This window comes from Psittacula echo (assembly GCF_963264785.1).
Source record: "Psittacula echo genome assembly, chromosome: 22".
NCBI classification, from domain to species: Eukaryota; Metazoa; Chordata; class Aves; order Psittaciformes; family Psittacidae; genus Psittacula; species Psittacula echo.
Genome location: NC_137758.1, coordinates 1369651 through 1384884, shown reverse-complemented (window position 1 = coordinate 1384884; position 15234 = coordinate 1369651). Strand labels below are relative to the sequence as shown.

General features: G+C 54.7%; 1 protein-coding gene across 1 annotated transcript in view; it reads left to right on the top strand.

Annotated features, from left to right (window-relative positions):
* Positions 1 to 6205: 6205 nt before the first annotated feature.
* LGR6 (leucine rich repeat containing G protein-coupled receptor 6) overlaps positions 6206 to 15234 on the top strand; it is a gene marked incomplete at both ends in the record, with an annotated part of 106969 nt that continues 97940 nt past the window's right edge. The window contains one exon of the mRNA XM_080632902.1: positions 6206 to 6549. Within this exon, the coding sequence (XP_080489028.1) occupies positions 6206 to 6549 (344 nt within the window). The remainder of the gene's footprint in view (positions 6550 to 15234) is intronic.

Here is a 15234-nt window from a genome sequence, read left to right as displayed (position 1 = left end):
CCTGCACTGTCACTGTCACTGTGCAGTGTTATCAGTGACGTGAACTTGCCTGAACAGGCGATGGGCAGTGCTGTCCCGCCCCAGGCTGCCGTTGCCCCTTGCTGCAGACACGGTGATGGGCTGGGTGTGATGCTCCCCTGCTTTGTCTATCTCCTGGGATTCCTGGTGCCTGGAAGGTTTGTTAACCCCACTGCACTATGCTGGGGGCTCTGCATTGCTCTTACACCTCAGCACAGAAGAGGCACCCAGAGGCTGCTGAGTCTGACACAAGCACTGGGCATGTGGTCTCCATGTGCCCGTGGACACCAGAGGTGTTAAGGTCTCAGACCCTGCTGTGGGCAGAGCATGGTGGGAGCTGGCTTGCCTCAGCTGATGGATGTCTTAAGTGCAAACAATAAACAGCCCTAGGGTAGAGTGTGCTTGTCAGCGTGGATTGGCTTCTGTGGGGTCTCAGCAATGCTGAGATCAAAAGGGCATTGTGTCCCCAGCCATCTTCATCCCAGGGTAACCCACCAGCATGGTGGCACAGGACACTTGCTGCTCAGCCTGCATAAGTGAGCATTGCAGTGGCTTGTGGTGCTTCTGCTTCTGGTCGGACGCCAAGAGCTCTCCAGGAGGGTTTGTGTGTACTTTCAACATGAAAAAAAAGGCCTGAAAATCTCCGTGGATATTCTTATGTCACAAAAGGATTTATGGTTTTGTCTTGGGAAAAGTCTGGCACTTGGCTTTATGCTCATGGGCAGCCTGGTGGCTTTATGGCTTCCAGGTCATCAGTAACCCCTAAACTATGCTTGTGCTGCAGGGTGGGGGTCACGATGCGGAAATGTTCTCTCCCAGTGACCCCCCCAGCCTGGTGGGCACGAGTGGCGGTCGGGCTGTGTCCTGCTCATGCTGTGTGTGCCCCTTGCAGCAGTAGCCGCCTGTCCTGTTCTCCTGGGGCACCGCGGGACAGCACACCAGTGCGTGCTGGAGGCCTGGCATAGAGCAGGCAAGCTGCAGACTCAGTTGTGGTCCGAAGAATGATGTGCCCATTCTCTGGCCGGGTTTGAGTGAAGTTTAGACCTACCCAAACACACAGAATCTCACCAGTGTTTGGGGGAGCTCCCAAGACGGGGTAATCTCAAAGACCATCTGCCCTGCTGCTGTATACACACAGGCACATCCTTCTTAGGCCTCCATCAGAAGCAACCCTTCTGTCCAGCTTCCACCCTCCAGCCCCAGCCAGCCTTAAAAATAGTTCCTGGGCTACAAGACAGAGCTGCAAGTCCGTTCTAACAAACCCTGCAAGGATGCTGAAAGTGCTGATACTTCTTCCCTGGAGCTCGCATCCCTCTAGTGAAGGGTCCTCTCCTCACTGCCTTCACCTCAGCACAGCTGACTGGCAAAGCAGCTTGCAAAGCATGAAGACAGAGCTCTCCGCACAGGAGCTGCTCATTAGGGAAAGAACCGGTGCTCATTCCCTCAAACAGGGGCAAGATGAACTGGATCCAAGTCCAGCATCTCCGTGCTGATGCTGTTGAACAAGTGAGAGTGAAGAGGTGAAGGAGGAGCTGTTGCCATGAGATAGCAGGAGCCTTGGGAGGGGATTACCAGAGGTCTCACCTTCTACAGCCTGGAAGTGTGTGGGGCTCATACCCTCAGTGCGTGGTCATTGCCCCACTGACTGTGCATCACCCCACAATAGCCTGGGGTTCTGCAGCTACCAGGGTGTCCCAATAGCCTGGCCAGGACTGGATCCTAATGGAGCAGCTGCCAAGGATAAGGTAGGGCAGGAACTCCACAGCTTCTCTCTTCTAATTTTCTGCAATCAGAGCTACCCTCTATCAGAGTCATTATGCCTGGGGCTTTGCTCAAAGCCATGTTCCCTATGGAGAGGGTCTGAGTCTGACTCTACAGCTTGTGGCACAGGAGAGAGGCCTCAGAACCGGACAGCATTCCCAGGGACTGACTGGGCTCTTCCCGTTAATGGAGAAGAACAGGATAACATCCACATGAGGCATCTTGGCCACCCTCTGCTTTACCATTAGCTGATGGCAAGACCAAGCAAGATGAGGGGTGAGTTCTGCTGGCACCTGCCCCACAGCACCTCTCATGCCAGCAGGGCTCAGTTCTGCACATCACTGTCCATCTGCCTTCCCATATGGGCTACTGCCCCAGGATTCTTCTGCAGCCCTTTGGGAAAGTGCCTATGGTCTCCTGTGTGTCCATGCATGGAGATGGCAGTCCGGGGCACAGCTGAACACAGGCATGCACGTTGGATGCACAGACCCAAGACTTGTGGCACGGAGTGGTGAGGGTCATAAGGAAGCAAGTGAAAGCCACGATGGGGAAGGCATGCTGCTGTTGGCAGAGCTTCCGAAAGTCCAGGACCAAGTAGTCCAGAGCCCTCACATCTGGCTAGCACAACACAACAGTATTCCCAGGTGAACCTGCAGCCATCTGGAGCTAAAGCATGGCTGCTCTGGTGGGTACAAAGGGACCTTCTCATCAATGGGACAGGCATTTGTCACATAAACTGGCCCGCAGGTTTCACCCAGGGAGCTGGGTATGGCTGGAGCCTCCTGCTCCATGCTCCAGGTCCTGTCTAAAAGGAGGCTGCCTTGGGGATGATGGTGAATTTATGACCTCCCACCCACTGCTGCTGGAGAATGGAGCCACAGATGCTTCCAGAGGGTGTCGGGGGAGCTGCGGTTTGGATGAATGATTTTCCAGCTCTGCAGCTCGGAGCCACGAGAGAGACAACAAAACAGTAGAACAAAACAAGCCTCCAGCTCGGGCCGCCCAGCGCGCTCTGCACCGTGCTGTGGTGGTCTCCATAGCCTGCTCCAGCCTGGCAGCATCCAACCACCACCCTCCTCCATCAGCCGCCATGCAGTCAAGACCCTAGAGGTGAGCAGGACAATGCTCATCATGGAGGTGAGGGGTCATTTGAACCCCCCTTCCCATGGCTGCCAAAGCAGGGGCAGGATGGGTTGGCAATGCCAAGTGGCAGGAGAGGTGGGTACCCAACTCCTGCATCTCTTGGGGGCCCACAGCTGTGGGAACCTGCTGGTGGCTTGGGGGCACCACAGCTCCTTTCTCCCACAGCCTCTCCTCTGCCCTAGTGTCTCCCATGTCCCCAGCTCCCACCAGGGCAAAGGGAGTCCAGCAGCTGCCACATCTTCACACAGCAGTAACAGGGCCTTGCCGGTCCCACAGGGAGCCCATGGCACCCTGCCACATTCCAAGCTGGAGACCTCCATGACATTAGGTGCCTGATAGCAGGCTGTGGCTGCCCCAGCTGTAGCCATAGTGCGGGGATGCCATAGCTGCTTACGAGTCTTCCACCTGAGCCATACCAGCACCAGGAGCAGCACGACTGCAGCTTATTCCTCCCCAGGATCTCCAGTGTTGTCTTTCGCCAGCCGCTGCTGTCAGGCACCTCCTGGAGACCAGAAGTGCTAGGGCCAGGCAGATCCAAGGTAGGTCTGAAATGAAAGAGGCCAAGTAAGATCAGAGCTGAGGTTCCCTCGTCCACATCCTGCTCTTGCATGTGCTAGGCTTGCCATGGCTTTGGCTCCCTGACCCATTTGATGCTGGCACTCCAAAAAGAAAGGTCTTCAAGCATGTAGGACACTGAACCAGGGTTCTGGTTCTATCACATCTTCTAACTAGCTCTGCAACTCTGTCCCTTTTCTCAGGTTGCCCCATGGCTTCTTGGAAGCAGTGCCTCCAGAGCAGGGAGCCAAAGTGCCTGAGGCTTGTGCTATTCTGTGCCCTGGGTGCCAGGGAGGAACCATCCTTCACTGTGTGACTTCATTGGCACCAGCCCTTCCTGCTGCCGGGGAGCATGGGTACCTCCAGTCCCCATCCATCCCCTGCCCCAGCAGGCACAATCAGTTGCCCCATAGGAGCTTGCAGTAGCTCACATGAGCTGGACTTTGCTCCATTTAGGCTGTACTCCGGATTTTCCCAAGGTGGGTTTTTTCCCTGCCCTTAAGCAAGCTGTAGGAAGACCTGCGAGCCATGCAGCAGGAGAAACAGCACCTGGGATGTCACCTGCCACCCAGAGGTACCCAGTGCTAACGTCTCATGCTCAGCCACAGAGCTCTGGGATGTGATCCCAAAGTCTCAGCTCCATCCTTTAAAAGCAGGTCTCTGCGGATGGGGTGCAGCAGCGCCCGTTGGGGGCCTGGCTGATGCAGCTGCAGCGTGTGAGCAGCGCAGGGAGCAGGCAGCGCTGCTCTGCTTGCTGTGGAGCAGAGCTCTTCAGCTCCCCGGAGCGCAGCCTGCCGCTAGAGGACAACACACCAACACGTGTGAGCCGGGTCCGGGAGCATCCACCCGCGTTCACAGGGATGAGCTGGACCGGGCGCTCCCGGTGCCTTCAATAAGGGCCCGGTGCAGCCTGCAGTACTCACATCAGATCACGGCTTCAGTAAGAGCTGAAAGGTGCCACTTTCACCCCAGGGGGACTTTGAAATCCCAGGTTTACCACGGAAACAGCAACGCTTTCAGCTCTAAATAACTTGCTGGCCAGACTCGGTTTTGCCAGGAGCCGGGCAACACACTGGAATAAGCGAGCACTTTGAATATTACCTCTATTATCAGGTGTCAAAGAAATGAGACATGGAAATGAAACACCACAGCCAGGCTGGAATGAAAAGCAAAACAGAAAAGTTAAAGCAAAGTGAGCCCCACAAAGCAAAGCCTCCAACTTCAGGCTGTGTTGCTCCAAAAACAACATGAAAAATGTCATTGCAGTCAATGCCTTCCTGAGGAAATGGCTCTGTTTCAGCAGAATGGCAGCTCTCAATAGGAATCTCTTTAGTGTGATCTTTTTAAGAGCTCTATTAATAGTGAGCTTTGCCAGAGTTCTGGATCCTCAGGGAGAATGCACTAAGTGAGAAGCTGTCGGGAGTTCCCAATGCAGTTGGTGTCTGGCTGCTCTTAGGCTGGAGAGGGACAGGGAAGTTGTAGATAAAAGCTGCTGCTGCTGCAGACAGGAGCAGAGGGATGGCCCTGACACCTCCAAACTGACACCAAGTTCCTGGGTGCTGTCAGAGCAGATCTGACCATTTCAAGCCATGCTAAAGCCCCGTGACAGAGCTGGGGGGGAAGCTTGTCAAGGAACCCAAAGAGGAGCCCTCTCTCCAAGGAGAGCTTCCCATCTCTGCACCAAGCAGTGTTTTACATTTGGAGCTGTCAAAACACATCACAAACATGTAATTAATGACATCTCCAGAACTGCTTATGATGGAAGGGGCTTCATTCCAATTAAATCATTGCAGATCCTGTGCCCTTTTCTAAGCAGCCGCTTCTGCTGCCACAGAACTCGGTAGTTCCTTGACACCCAAGCGGGAAGAAATCCTGTTTTGATCCTCATCCCACGTGTTTCAGGACACTCCAAGGCTCTGGGCTGCGCTGGCACAGACCTGCCCCTGTCTTAAACCCCCCATTCAATGGACTATTCCTGTACTTTGACCTCCAGGCCAGGAGCAAACCAGCCGCCTGCTTATGGCATCAGTGCTGTGCAGCTCCTGCAATCACAGCTCACACACACACATGATCATGACCTGGGCAAAACCATAGCGAGCAGCGTGGCTGCAAGAGCACCACATCCCAGTGCCCTGGAGAGGTCCCACCGAGTTCCCACCATGACACTGCTGCTCCATCCCCCGGCATCTCCCACCCAGCCCCTGCCCCACATGGGGACAGCGAGGAGGCTGCTCGTGGATGAGGGTCCAAGCCCAGGACAACCCCACAGCCCTGGGCACGGTCTCTTCAGCAAACAGCTCCTTGTGAGCTCCTCACTCCCTGACTTCCCAGTTGCAGTGGGGGTTAGCAGCCAGCACAGACACACAGAGTGCTTTATTTGGGGTTGAATCTCAGCATCCCGAAGTCTGGAGCCCTTGAAGGGCTGGTTGGGTACTCCTGCCTCTGTAGTTATAATCCTCTGCCCTGTCAGAGCCAGCTTTGCCTTCCCCTGCCCTATCTCACAGCAGCATTGGACCCAAACAAGCGCAGGTCCCAGAGCTCTGAACAGCTCTTTATTTGTTGAGGTTTCTTTTTCTCTCTTTCCCCCTTTCTTCCCTTTGAATGAAATTCCTGCCAGCTCCGAGAGGGAGAGAGAGAGGGAAAAAGAGTAGAAAGTTTAACTCCTCCCATTGGAGCGTCTCACGCCCCTGCCCAGCCCTTGAAACCCAATAACCAAGATCATTCAACAATGCCTCCCCTTCCCTGGCTGCATCCTTACCACGCTCCGACCTGCCGGCGGTACCCTGCCCGCTGCACGGGAGGCAGCAGGATCGCTGCTCTCCATCCAGCCGAGCCGCAGCACCGGGGCGAGCCGGCGGCACCGGCGCAGGTGAGGATGGACACGCTCTTCTTCTGGGGCATTCTCCTGGCCTCTTCCGCCAGCGTCCAGGCGGTGCCCGCAGAGCAAGGTGCTGCACCCTCGTGCCCGCCCCAGTGCCACTGCGAAGAGGATGGCATCGTGCTCTCGGTGGACTGCTCCGAGCTGGGGCTTTCGGAGGTCCCTGCCAACCTGAGCCCTCTCACAGCTTACCTGTAAGTACAGCCCTTGCTGGGTTTGGGGTTGTTTTGCAAGGCTTCCTCCGGATCCCTCGCTCAGCTGCAGCGTTCCTGCAGCTTGGAAGCTTCTGCCACATTTTCCTGAAATTGAATTTCCTCTGGAAATTAGAAACAAAACAAAACGAGAGCAAAAAAAAAAAAAGGCAGCTATGGCTCCAGGACCTGCCAAGCTAAGCCAGCTCCCCCTCCTCCCTGCAGCCCTCTGCAAATGCTGTTTATATTGCAATGTTATGCATGCTTTGCTTCTTGATTACGGTGGATCAGAGGAGCTGATTTGCTGGGTAGATTCTGATTGTCTGGGAACATAATGGAGTATTTATACTGAGCAATTAGTGCAAACTGCTCTGGGGTCCTTCTGTCAAACATTTCAATAGCTGTGATAACTCATGGGGTTTGGGTTGAGCTGGCCACCAGCAGCGTCCAAGGTAAATGAATAGTAAAGTCTTAAAAGAGGTGTGGTGCTTTTGGTGGGTTATTTTTGGCTATTTATTTACTTTAACATTCTTAATGATCTGAATATTTCCCATCCTTTCTGGTATTAATACCCCAATGGGTTACACTGCCACAGGGCTCTGGTGTGTTTGTTTCCAGCCCCAGAGATGGTCTCAATGATGCCATCTGACTAGAGATGACTGAGGATGTCCCTAGGGTGAGCAGGGGACCCCATGGAAGTATCTCAGGGTTTGACCAGGAGAGGAAATACCTCTCTCAGGGAGACAAGCTGGACCTGGCATGCGCTGGGGAAGATGCTCATCTGTTTATTCACTGAGGTGCTGCAGCCAGCAACCTCATCTGTGCAGGCGGGCTGGTGAGGACCTCGGCTGTCCCAGCTAGGGATGCAGCTGAGATGCTGCCAAGGAAAGCTACGTGCACCACAGCCATTGAGGACAACTGATGGTCCTCAGGCAGTGCTGGGGGTGTTCGTTTTGTGCTCAATGGTGCTGAGAAGGAGCTGGTGTCCCAATGTGGCACACACGTGCTGCTGGTTTTCTGGTGTTGCTGGATTTTCCTGATGCGCAATTACTCAGCTGTTAACACTGAGCACCCTAACTCATTCGGGAAGGGCTTTGCAGCTTCGGGTTGAAGCTGCCACCGATGGATAAGAGCTTCTCCGCTCAACCTGCTTGCCAGAGGACCGCGTTGATTTGTCTTGTGCCAACCATTTCATAGCCAGAGCTGTGTTAGGTCAGATGAGAAAGAAATATGACAGGAAAGGATGATTTTCACTGGAAAGCATGAAAGATGGTTGAAATGTGTAATACAAGCTATGTTTCCCTGGGACAAGGAACCACAGAGCACTTGTCACACGAGGTGTGTCCTGTATAGAGCTGTCCCCTCGGCACACATCCTGGGGCTAGGTTTGGAGCCAGCTGCCTATGAGTGCAAAGTCACTGTGGCTCTTGAGCATACCTTGGCACAGGGGGTTAAAACCATGTGGGCTGTAAGCAGGGGGGCTGCAGAGCTTTGCAGCCCTGCCCAGCACCCAGCCCATCCTTGCGGTCATCACAGGACCAGGCACCTGCGGCTCTGCAGCACATCGGAGCTGTGCCTTGGGCTGGGAGCTGCAGCCAGCTCCACTGCATGAAACATCGGCAGCTTGGCGTCAAGGGGCTCTCACTGCCACGTTTCCTCTGAGCGTGGTGGTCGGAGCAGGGACACTGAGCCCTGGGCTGCGGATCTCCCGCGCACGGACCCCAGCGGGTGGTGCTTAAAGATGCTCCCGGCCTGGTGCTGCCGGTGACTGCGGCTGCTGCTGGCAGAGCTCTGGATGTGACTCCGAGTTGGTGGCCGGGACAAGCTCCGGGAGCGCGCCCCGTCCCTCGGGCCATCCCCAGCGGCCGCTCCGCTCACACGGTGGCGCCAACGACAGCGATTTGCGGGAGCTGCGCCCGCAGCGCCGCCCGTCCCCGTGCGGGAAGAGCCGGGCTGCAGGGACCCCCCGGCGCGAAACGCCTCGGGGAGAGCCAGGGAGGTGTTGAAGGGTCCAGAGCTTCCCTCCTCCCCTTAGGGCTGGACCTATCTGAGGGAAAAGCGGCGCATCTGCTGCCTGTTATACACCGCCGGTGGGTTAATGGCTAAGATTGGACAGAGGTAGGAAGGCAGGATGAGCAGGGAAACGTCAGAGGGTTTCCTCCCTGCTTCTGCCACCACCTTCTTGGCCAGCCTTCAGCAAGGTTAGTTTCTCAGTTATAAGGTGTGCAGTCAGGGCTGTTTTTTCAAAGCCAATCAGCACGAATGCTGCAGAAAGGACGGATATTCGAGAGGGATCTGCGTTCTTCAGGTGAATCCAGGCTTGGAAATCACCTTCAGATATGTAAAAAAATGCCGAGGATTTTGGGGAGATCTGCAAGTGCTGAAAAGCAGCTGTGTGATGGCAACGGGAAGTATGGAGCTGAAGGAAGCTGCTCCCAAGATTTTCCATCTTCTTTGCTCCATACCCTGTCTTCTAAGGAAATTACTGGTCCTCCTTTCTGTAAGGAGCAGGACTCCCTCGGGTGCAAAATAAAGGATCCTCGTAATAACCTCTGATTAGCCACTGCCTCACCCACTAATGAGCTCGCATTCATGCCCCATCCTGACAATGCTGTTCCTGTCTCTTTCCAAGAACCCTGTCCTTGCTCACTCCTGCACCTCTCTGAACTCGAACCTTACCCCACCATCCAAATCCAAGCTTTACCAACGGAAGCATCCCTGGTGAGTCCGCAGCTGTGGCCAGGGGGATGGGAGAGAAGCAGTGACCTCTCCTCAGGGACGCCTCTCCAGTGGGCACTTAGACATGCTGCTGTCTCCTTGACAGCCCTGGAGAGAGCCCAAGCAGGCAGCTCGGCTGGGATTGTCCATGTTAGGTGACAGCTTCCTGCTGGCTGCACTGCTCCTGCCAGCATCCTTGAGCTCAGTCAGGGCTCATGTTGGCTTCAAGAGCCCATTTCTCTGGAGCAGCACAGAGCAACCGCCCTGCCTCATCACATGGGGATTGGTAAAGAGCTTTAGTGCATGATGTATTGGAGGGGTTGAGGATATGGACTGTGTCTTAGCCTGGCCTTACAGTCCAGCCATGAAGCACTAAAGGTCAGCACATCCACTCTGTCTTATCTACACTGTCCCAGTCAGTAGTTAGAGACAGCAATAACATTGCTCCTTCTTTTGTGAAGAATGATCAAACTTACTTGTAGGAGCAGTGCTTGGGACACAGGTGGAGCAGGGAATATGGCGATATGGGAGACGAGAGCATGCATAACAGTGGGGATACTGCAGCTGAAGTGATAAAAATGAAGGACCCAAACCTGTAGAATACAAGACATCAATAGCACCATGGCTCAAAGCTCAGCTGGAGGAGCCATCCTCCCCTTTCCCAGGGTCCCCAGGTCCCTACAGCATCACGGAGGGTCAGGATCTCCCTCTGCTGTGTGCCCCATCCCTAGAAGCATCGATGACTGTATGTCCTTGTCCCAGGCCCCATGCACGCCTTGCAGTGAAGCCAGGCAGCCACTGCACAGCTCACTGTGAGTGATGCTGTTGATCTGTCCTGGAAAGCCAGCAAAGACCTGGGGCACAAGGCAGGTGATGAGGTTGTTGGGCTGTTGCTGTCACAGCAGGATTGGGAGAAAGAAGAAAGAGCAGCAGAGAAAGAGCACCCAGAGCCTGGCTGCTCTCAGATATCACCAGGTATCTCAAAAGGCTGCCCAGACAAAATGCTTCTCATTCCCACACTGTTTCCATCGAGGTGAATGGGATTAGGAGCCTTCAGGGCTGTTCTCGCTTTGCAGAGACATTTTGAGCCACTCCTTGGAATTTAGCATCCCACTGGGAGTCTGGGAGCCCCACGTCATCCATGCTCTCCTCTGAGCTGAAGATCCCATAGGGAAGCATCTCCCAGGTTAGTGAACACCGGTGCTTTGGGGTACCCAAGTGTGCCAAACCAAGATCTGCCCAGGTGCCAGGGAGAGCTGCTGGTCATGAATCCAACACTGACTCCAGCAGCCGTTTCCCTTATGGGGAAGGCAGATGAAAACTAACCAGAAGCAACATAATTCCCACCCCTGTGCTCCGCAGCTTGTAACGAGGAGGAAACCAACCTGAGCAGCTTTGGAATCAGGAGCAGCTTGAGAGTAGATTGTGATAGAAACTGAAAAACAATGTGGAAAAGCCACAGCCACTGAGCATGTGCTTCCAAATGGCCTTTGGTACACCTCAGGCATCATGGAACTCTCACCCCAGCCAACAGCTGGAATCTCCCAATCCCTTGGCCCATGGCAGTGCTCAGAGCACTGCTGGTTTAGCAGTCAGAGAGCAGAGGACTCTCATCGCTGTATGGCTGTCATGAGCCTGATGCCACAGATGCTGCATGGTGGTGTCCCTGGGCTCAAGGCTCGGGGCAGAGCAGTGGGGACACACTGAACCCAACGGAGAGCAAAGGAGTGGTGAGGGAAGCAGTGTCCTGGGGGGATCAGTGGTGCTCAGAGCCAAGCCAGAGTTACAGGACCATGAATAGGGAGGTCAGTCCTCGAGCTGCATTTGGTGGGGTGGTTTTCTAAGCAATACCTCATCTCTTTGAAAAGGAAAAGCTTAATGCAAACGGAGCAGTGTTCATGCGACTGTGAATAGGGGAGATGTGGTGACACGTTGAATCAAGAGAGTTGGTTTCAGTGTTTTCACTTCATGGTGCTTTCTAAAGGAAAGTTTCTGTTTCCATCTTTTCACCTGCTGGTGTTACGGTTACCTGAGGCAGTTTAATGTTCACATTGCAGGACTCCAACACTACCAAAGCACCCTAATGGTTCCAAAACACAGTATTGATTTCTTTTGTTCTGTACTAAGTGTTGACTCGCTGGCTCTTTGTTCTGGGTTCAAGAGAAAGGAAATGTTGACTACTTTGAACTTCCAATGAGGTGAACTTTCAGGTTTATGACAGCTCTTCCTATCTCCTCCTGTTTCATCATCTTCCAGCCACCTTCTTCTCTATGGTGGCAGAGCCACCATAACCTCTGCTTCCTTTTACCTCTTGATACGATGAGCTAGAAACATTTTGGGTCCAGCAGTGTTTTGCTTTATTTGGCTGCTGCTATCCCAGTGTGGGTACTGTTGGGATTCAAGGGATGCTGTGCTCTCTGGACAACACCTGGTCCACAAACATGGGCTGCAGCCCCCAAATGCTTCCAGCTACAACAGGCAGTGCTGCAGGTGACGAGGAAGAGGGAGAAGGAGCAGCCAGACCTTTACTGCACTTGCTTCAAAGCTGGCAGTGAGCGCAGCATTCCCTGGCAAAGAGGGAGCAGGTGTATGGATAAGGAGTGCGATGGGGAAGGCAGCACAGTGCAGCAGAGCAAACGTGCACGGATGGGGCTGTGCTCCGGGGTGGACAGACAGCAAACCTCCTCCCTCCTCCTTCGCTCTGCAAACTGCAACCAGGGCAGCTTGGCTGGGAGTGGACGAGAGACCGGTCCCTCCCGCTAATGCTTTGGGGGATGCCCCAGTCCAGGTCCTATGCGTCAGGGTGAGCGATGATGGGAAGCAGCAGCAGCGCCGTGTCTGAGCGCTCCCTTCCACCCGGCACCGCCTCGCAGGGAGCCGGGTGGGAGGGAGCTGCTGCTCCCCCGCTCTGGACAGCAGCAGCAGCGGGCTCATCCTCGCTTACATCCGATCCCACTTAGCCTCGCCATGCCTGAGAGCAGCGGCCGCAGCAGAGCCTGGCTTTCTATAGCGTCGTGCACTTCCACTGCAAACGCCTTCCTCCATCCTCCCCCTCTCCTCCCTGCCCGCCCCCCAGGCTAAGCAATGTGCCACAGCCTCCCCTCTCTCCCTCCCTTCCTTGAAGAATAAGCTCATAAATCTGCCTGGGGCAATGAAAACACTGAGCTCACGGCCCTTAGATCTGTGCGGGAGGAGCTCTCGCTGGCGATTAAAGGAGTTTAGGGTTTTCTTTGAAAAACGCTTTGATTCTGGCAGAGGCTCTGGTGCCAAAAGGCAGCAATGGGGCTGCAAATGCCTTTCCCCCTCTGCACCTGCCTGGGTCAGGGAGCAGCAGGAGGGTGGAGGAGGGAAAGGGAAGCGCGGCGCTTCCCAGCTCATTGCATGGGGGTGAGAGACCCCCATCACCTCCTCAGTGCCAACAGCCGGGCATGGGGTGCTGCTGCCTTTGAGCCCAGAAGCTTCAGCCAGGCTGCCAAAATGCCTTCATTGCTGTCGGACAAAATGCCCCCCCTCCCCCCCCCCTTCGTTGGAGGGCAGCTGCTTGGGAACCCTGAAAACAGGGACATGAGCCACCTTCATGCATCACAAGGAGGAAGCTCTGCGAGGGGAAACGGGCACCAAGAGCAGCTGAATGCTGAGACCCCTGCCGGCATTCAAAGGGTGCTTCCTGGGTGCCGGAGAGCCAGGGCCGGGGCAGGGATCACGGCAGCAGTGCCTTGAAAAGCAGTAGGAAGGGATAGGGGAGGACTGTCAGGGCTGGGAGGAGCCTGAGGTTACGGAGAAGGACTTGGGTAGGAGCTGAAGAGAGATCAGAAACAGCCTCCATGAAGAGCAGGACCAAGCACAAGCATCCAGTGTTTCAGCCAAGCCAAAAGAGAGCCAGGCTCCAGCCCGAGTGGCGGAGAACAAAGGCAGGACACAGTGAGGCTCAGTTGATGCCCACAGTCTTGCAGGGTTGCCTCAAGGATCCAGGAATGGGTAACGCAAAACCTCTCCCAGATCCACAGCACAAGCTCTGCTGACAGTGATGAAGGAGGGAAGCTCTGCAGTCTCCTCCCCTCCATGGGCAGGCAGGGGAGTCTCCCGAGGTATCAGCACTTCTCCATCTCCGTCTGCCTTGTTTGCAGTCCTTCCTGTAGCTGTTTAGACCTCTTTGAAGGATTTGGAAATGAAAAGCAGCCCCCATGGGAGTGGAGAGAGGCAGACACACCTGTAAGGGTAGGACCTGCTCAAGGGACCTGCTCTCTCTTCATGTGAGCAGCCACAGGTCCCACTACAAAGAGACCCAGGGGAGACAGGATAGTTTTCAGCGCTGAACATCCCCGTGGGGCACCAATTAGTAACATTCCTCTTCCTTCAAAGGGAAGGTGAAGCCCAAGCACCACGTGTGTCATCTCTCAGGGCTCTGCATGCTGAGGTGGGAACCACAGGGGTGGAAGAGGAGCGGAAATGCGGCGTCCTCTTGCTGGGGGAGCAGGGGATGCACTCATGGGGCAGAGAGGGCTGCTGGGAGGATGCCCACACGTGTTCTGTAAGGTGACACTGAGTGCTCATAGTCAGTTTTACTATGGGCATGAAAACAGTGTTCCTGCTGCTGCTGTCTCAAGGGAAGAGGGAGGTGCAGAGTCACACAGCTGCACTGGGAGGCTTTCTTCTCCATGTACATAAAGGCATGGGAGTTGTTAGATACTGTCCCAAGCTGTTGTCCCAGGTATTGTCCCAAAGCAGGACGTCTCCTGCCTGAGAAGTGACCCAGGTACCAAAGGACCTTTGGGTCAGGCATGTTGATTTGCAGAGCCAAAGGTATCACAACCAGGACTGGACCCTGATGACAGCTGCAGGTAACGGAGGCACCAGTTTCCTGTGTCAGTGATTTCCACACATGGTCGAGGTGCCTGTGTCACAGCGTGGTTTTCCATGTGCTCTGGCAGCGGCGTGTGGTGCCTGACGGCGCACGGAAGCAGCCTTGCTGTATACTTATCACCTCTAACTTCTCCTCAAAGCAGCAGGTCCTGGTGCTGCAGGTTGGGTTTGCAGCTGCAGTCCTGCACAGGGAAGTGCCTGTTGGTTAAGGTATTGTTGTGCTTTCATGTGGTGTAAGGCAGCACAAGATTTATTAGTGACAGAAGCATGAATGCTGGAAGCCTTGATTTATTGACGAGGGGGGAGAGGAAACGTGTTGCAGCCCATGCTGGTTAGTGTGGTGTGTCTGAGGTGAGCTGTGAGAACAACCCTGCTCCTCCATGCTCTGGCTCGTTTGGTGATGCCATGAGGCAGACCCCGTCCTTTTCCAGGGATCCACCTCCCACTGACCATCCGGCAGATGCTCTGAGGAAAGGAATTCTCCCGGATGGAGGGGCACAAAGACACTCGGGAACAGGCAGGTGCCCCATGAGCTTTGGCTCCCTGCTACGGTGGAGGTGGGAAATAGAGAGGACTGGAGTGCAGCACAAGGAACCTGAGCTGTTTTCTAGCTCTGTCCCAACCTTATGGCTCACCTCAAACAAGTTCTCTCCTTTTCCTGTGCCTCAGTTTCCCTATCTTTAAAGCAGTCCTAATAAACCCTTCTCTAATGTGCCTTGAGATCGCCTGATTCCAACAGTGCTATAGAAGAGTTGGAGACTCTCAGCCCCTTCCAGGCACATGTCTGGACCTCTCGAGCTAAAACACCTTTTCAGACTTTATTAAAACATACTTGAGCTTTCCATTTGTTCCACCACAACATGAGGAAAAGCAAACCTGAGCTCTGGGGTTTGTATCCTGCCTTTCATGTGCACTGACCTCATCGCTATTTGCTTAGGGATGCAGCCGCAATCAGTGCAGCTACTGCAGTGCCCCTCCGGAGCCGCAGCAGAGCTGGTTGGAGGTCGTGGGCTGCACTGGTGAACCCAGTGGAGGAAGTGAACCCAACTGCTTGGCCAGGGCTTCTGTAAACCCCAGCTCTTTCATCTAACCTGTTGTCTATAGGAA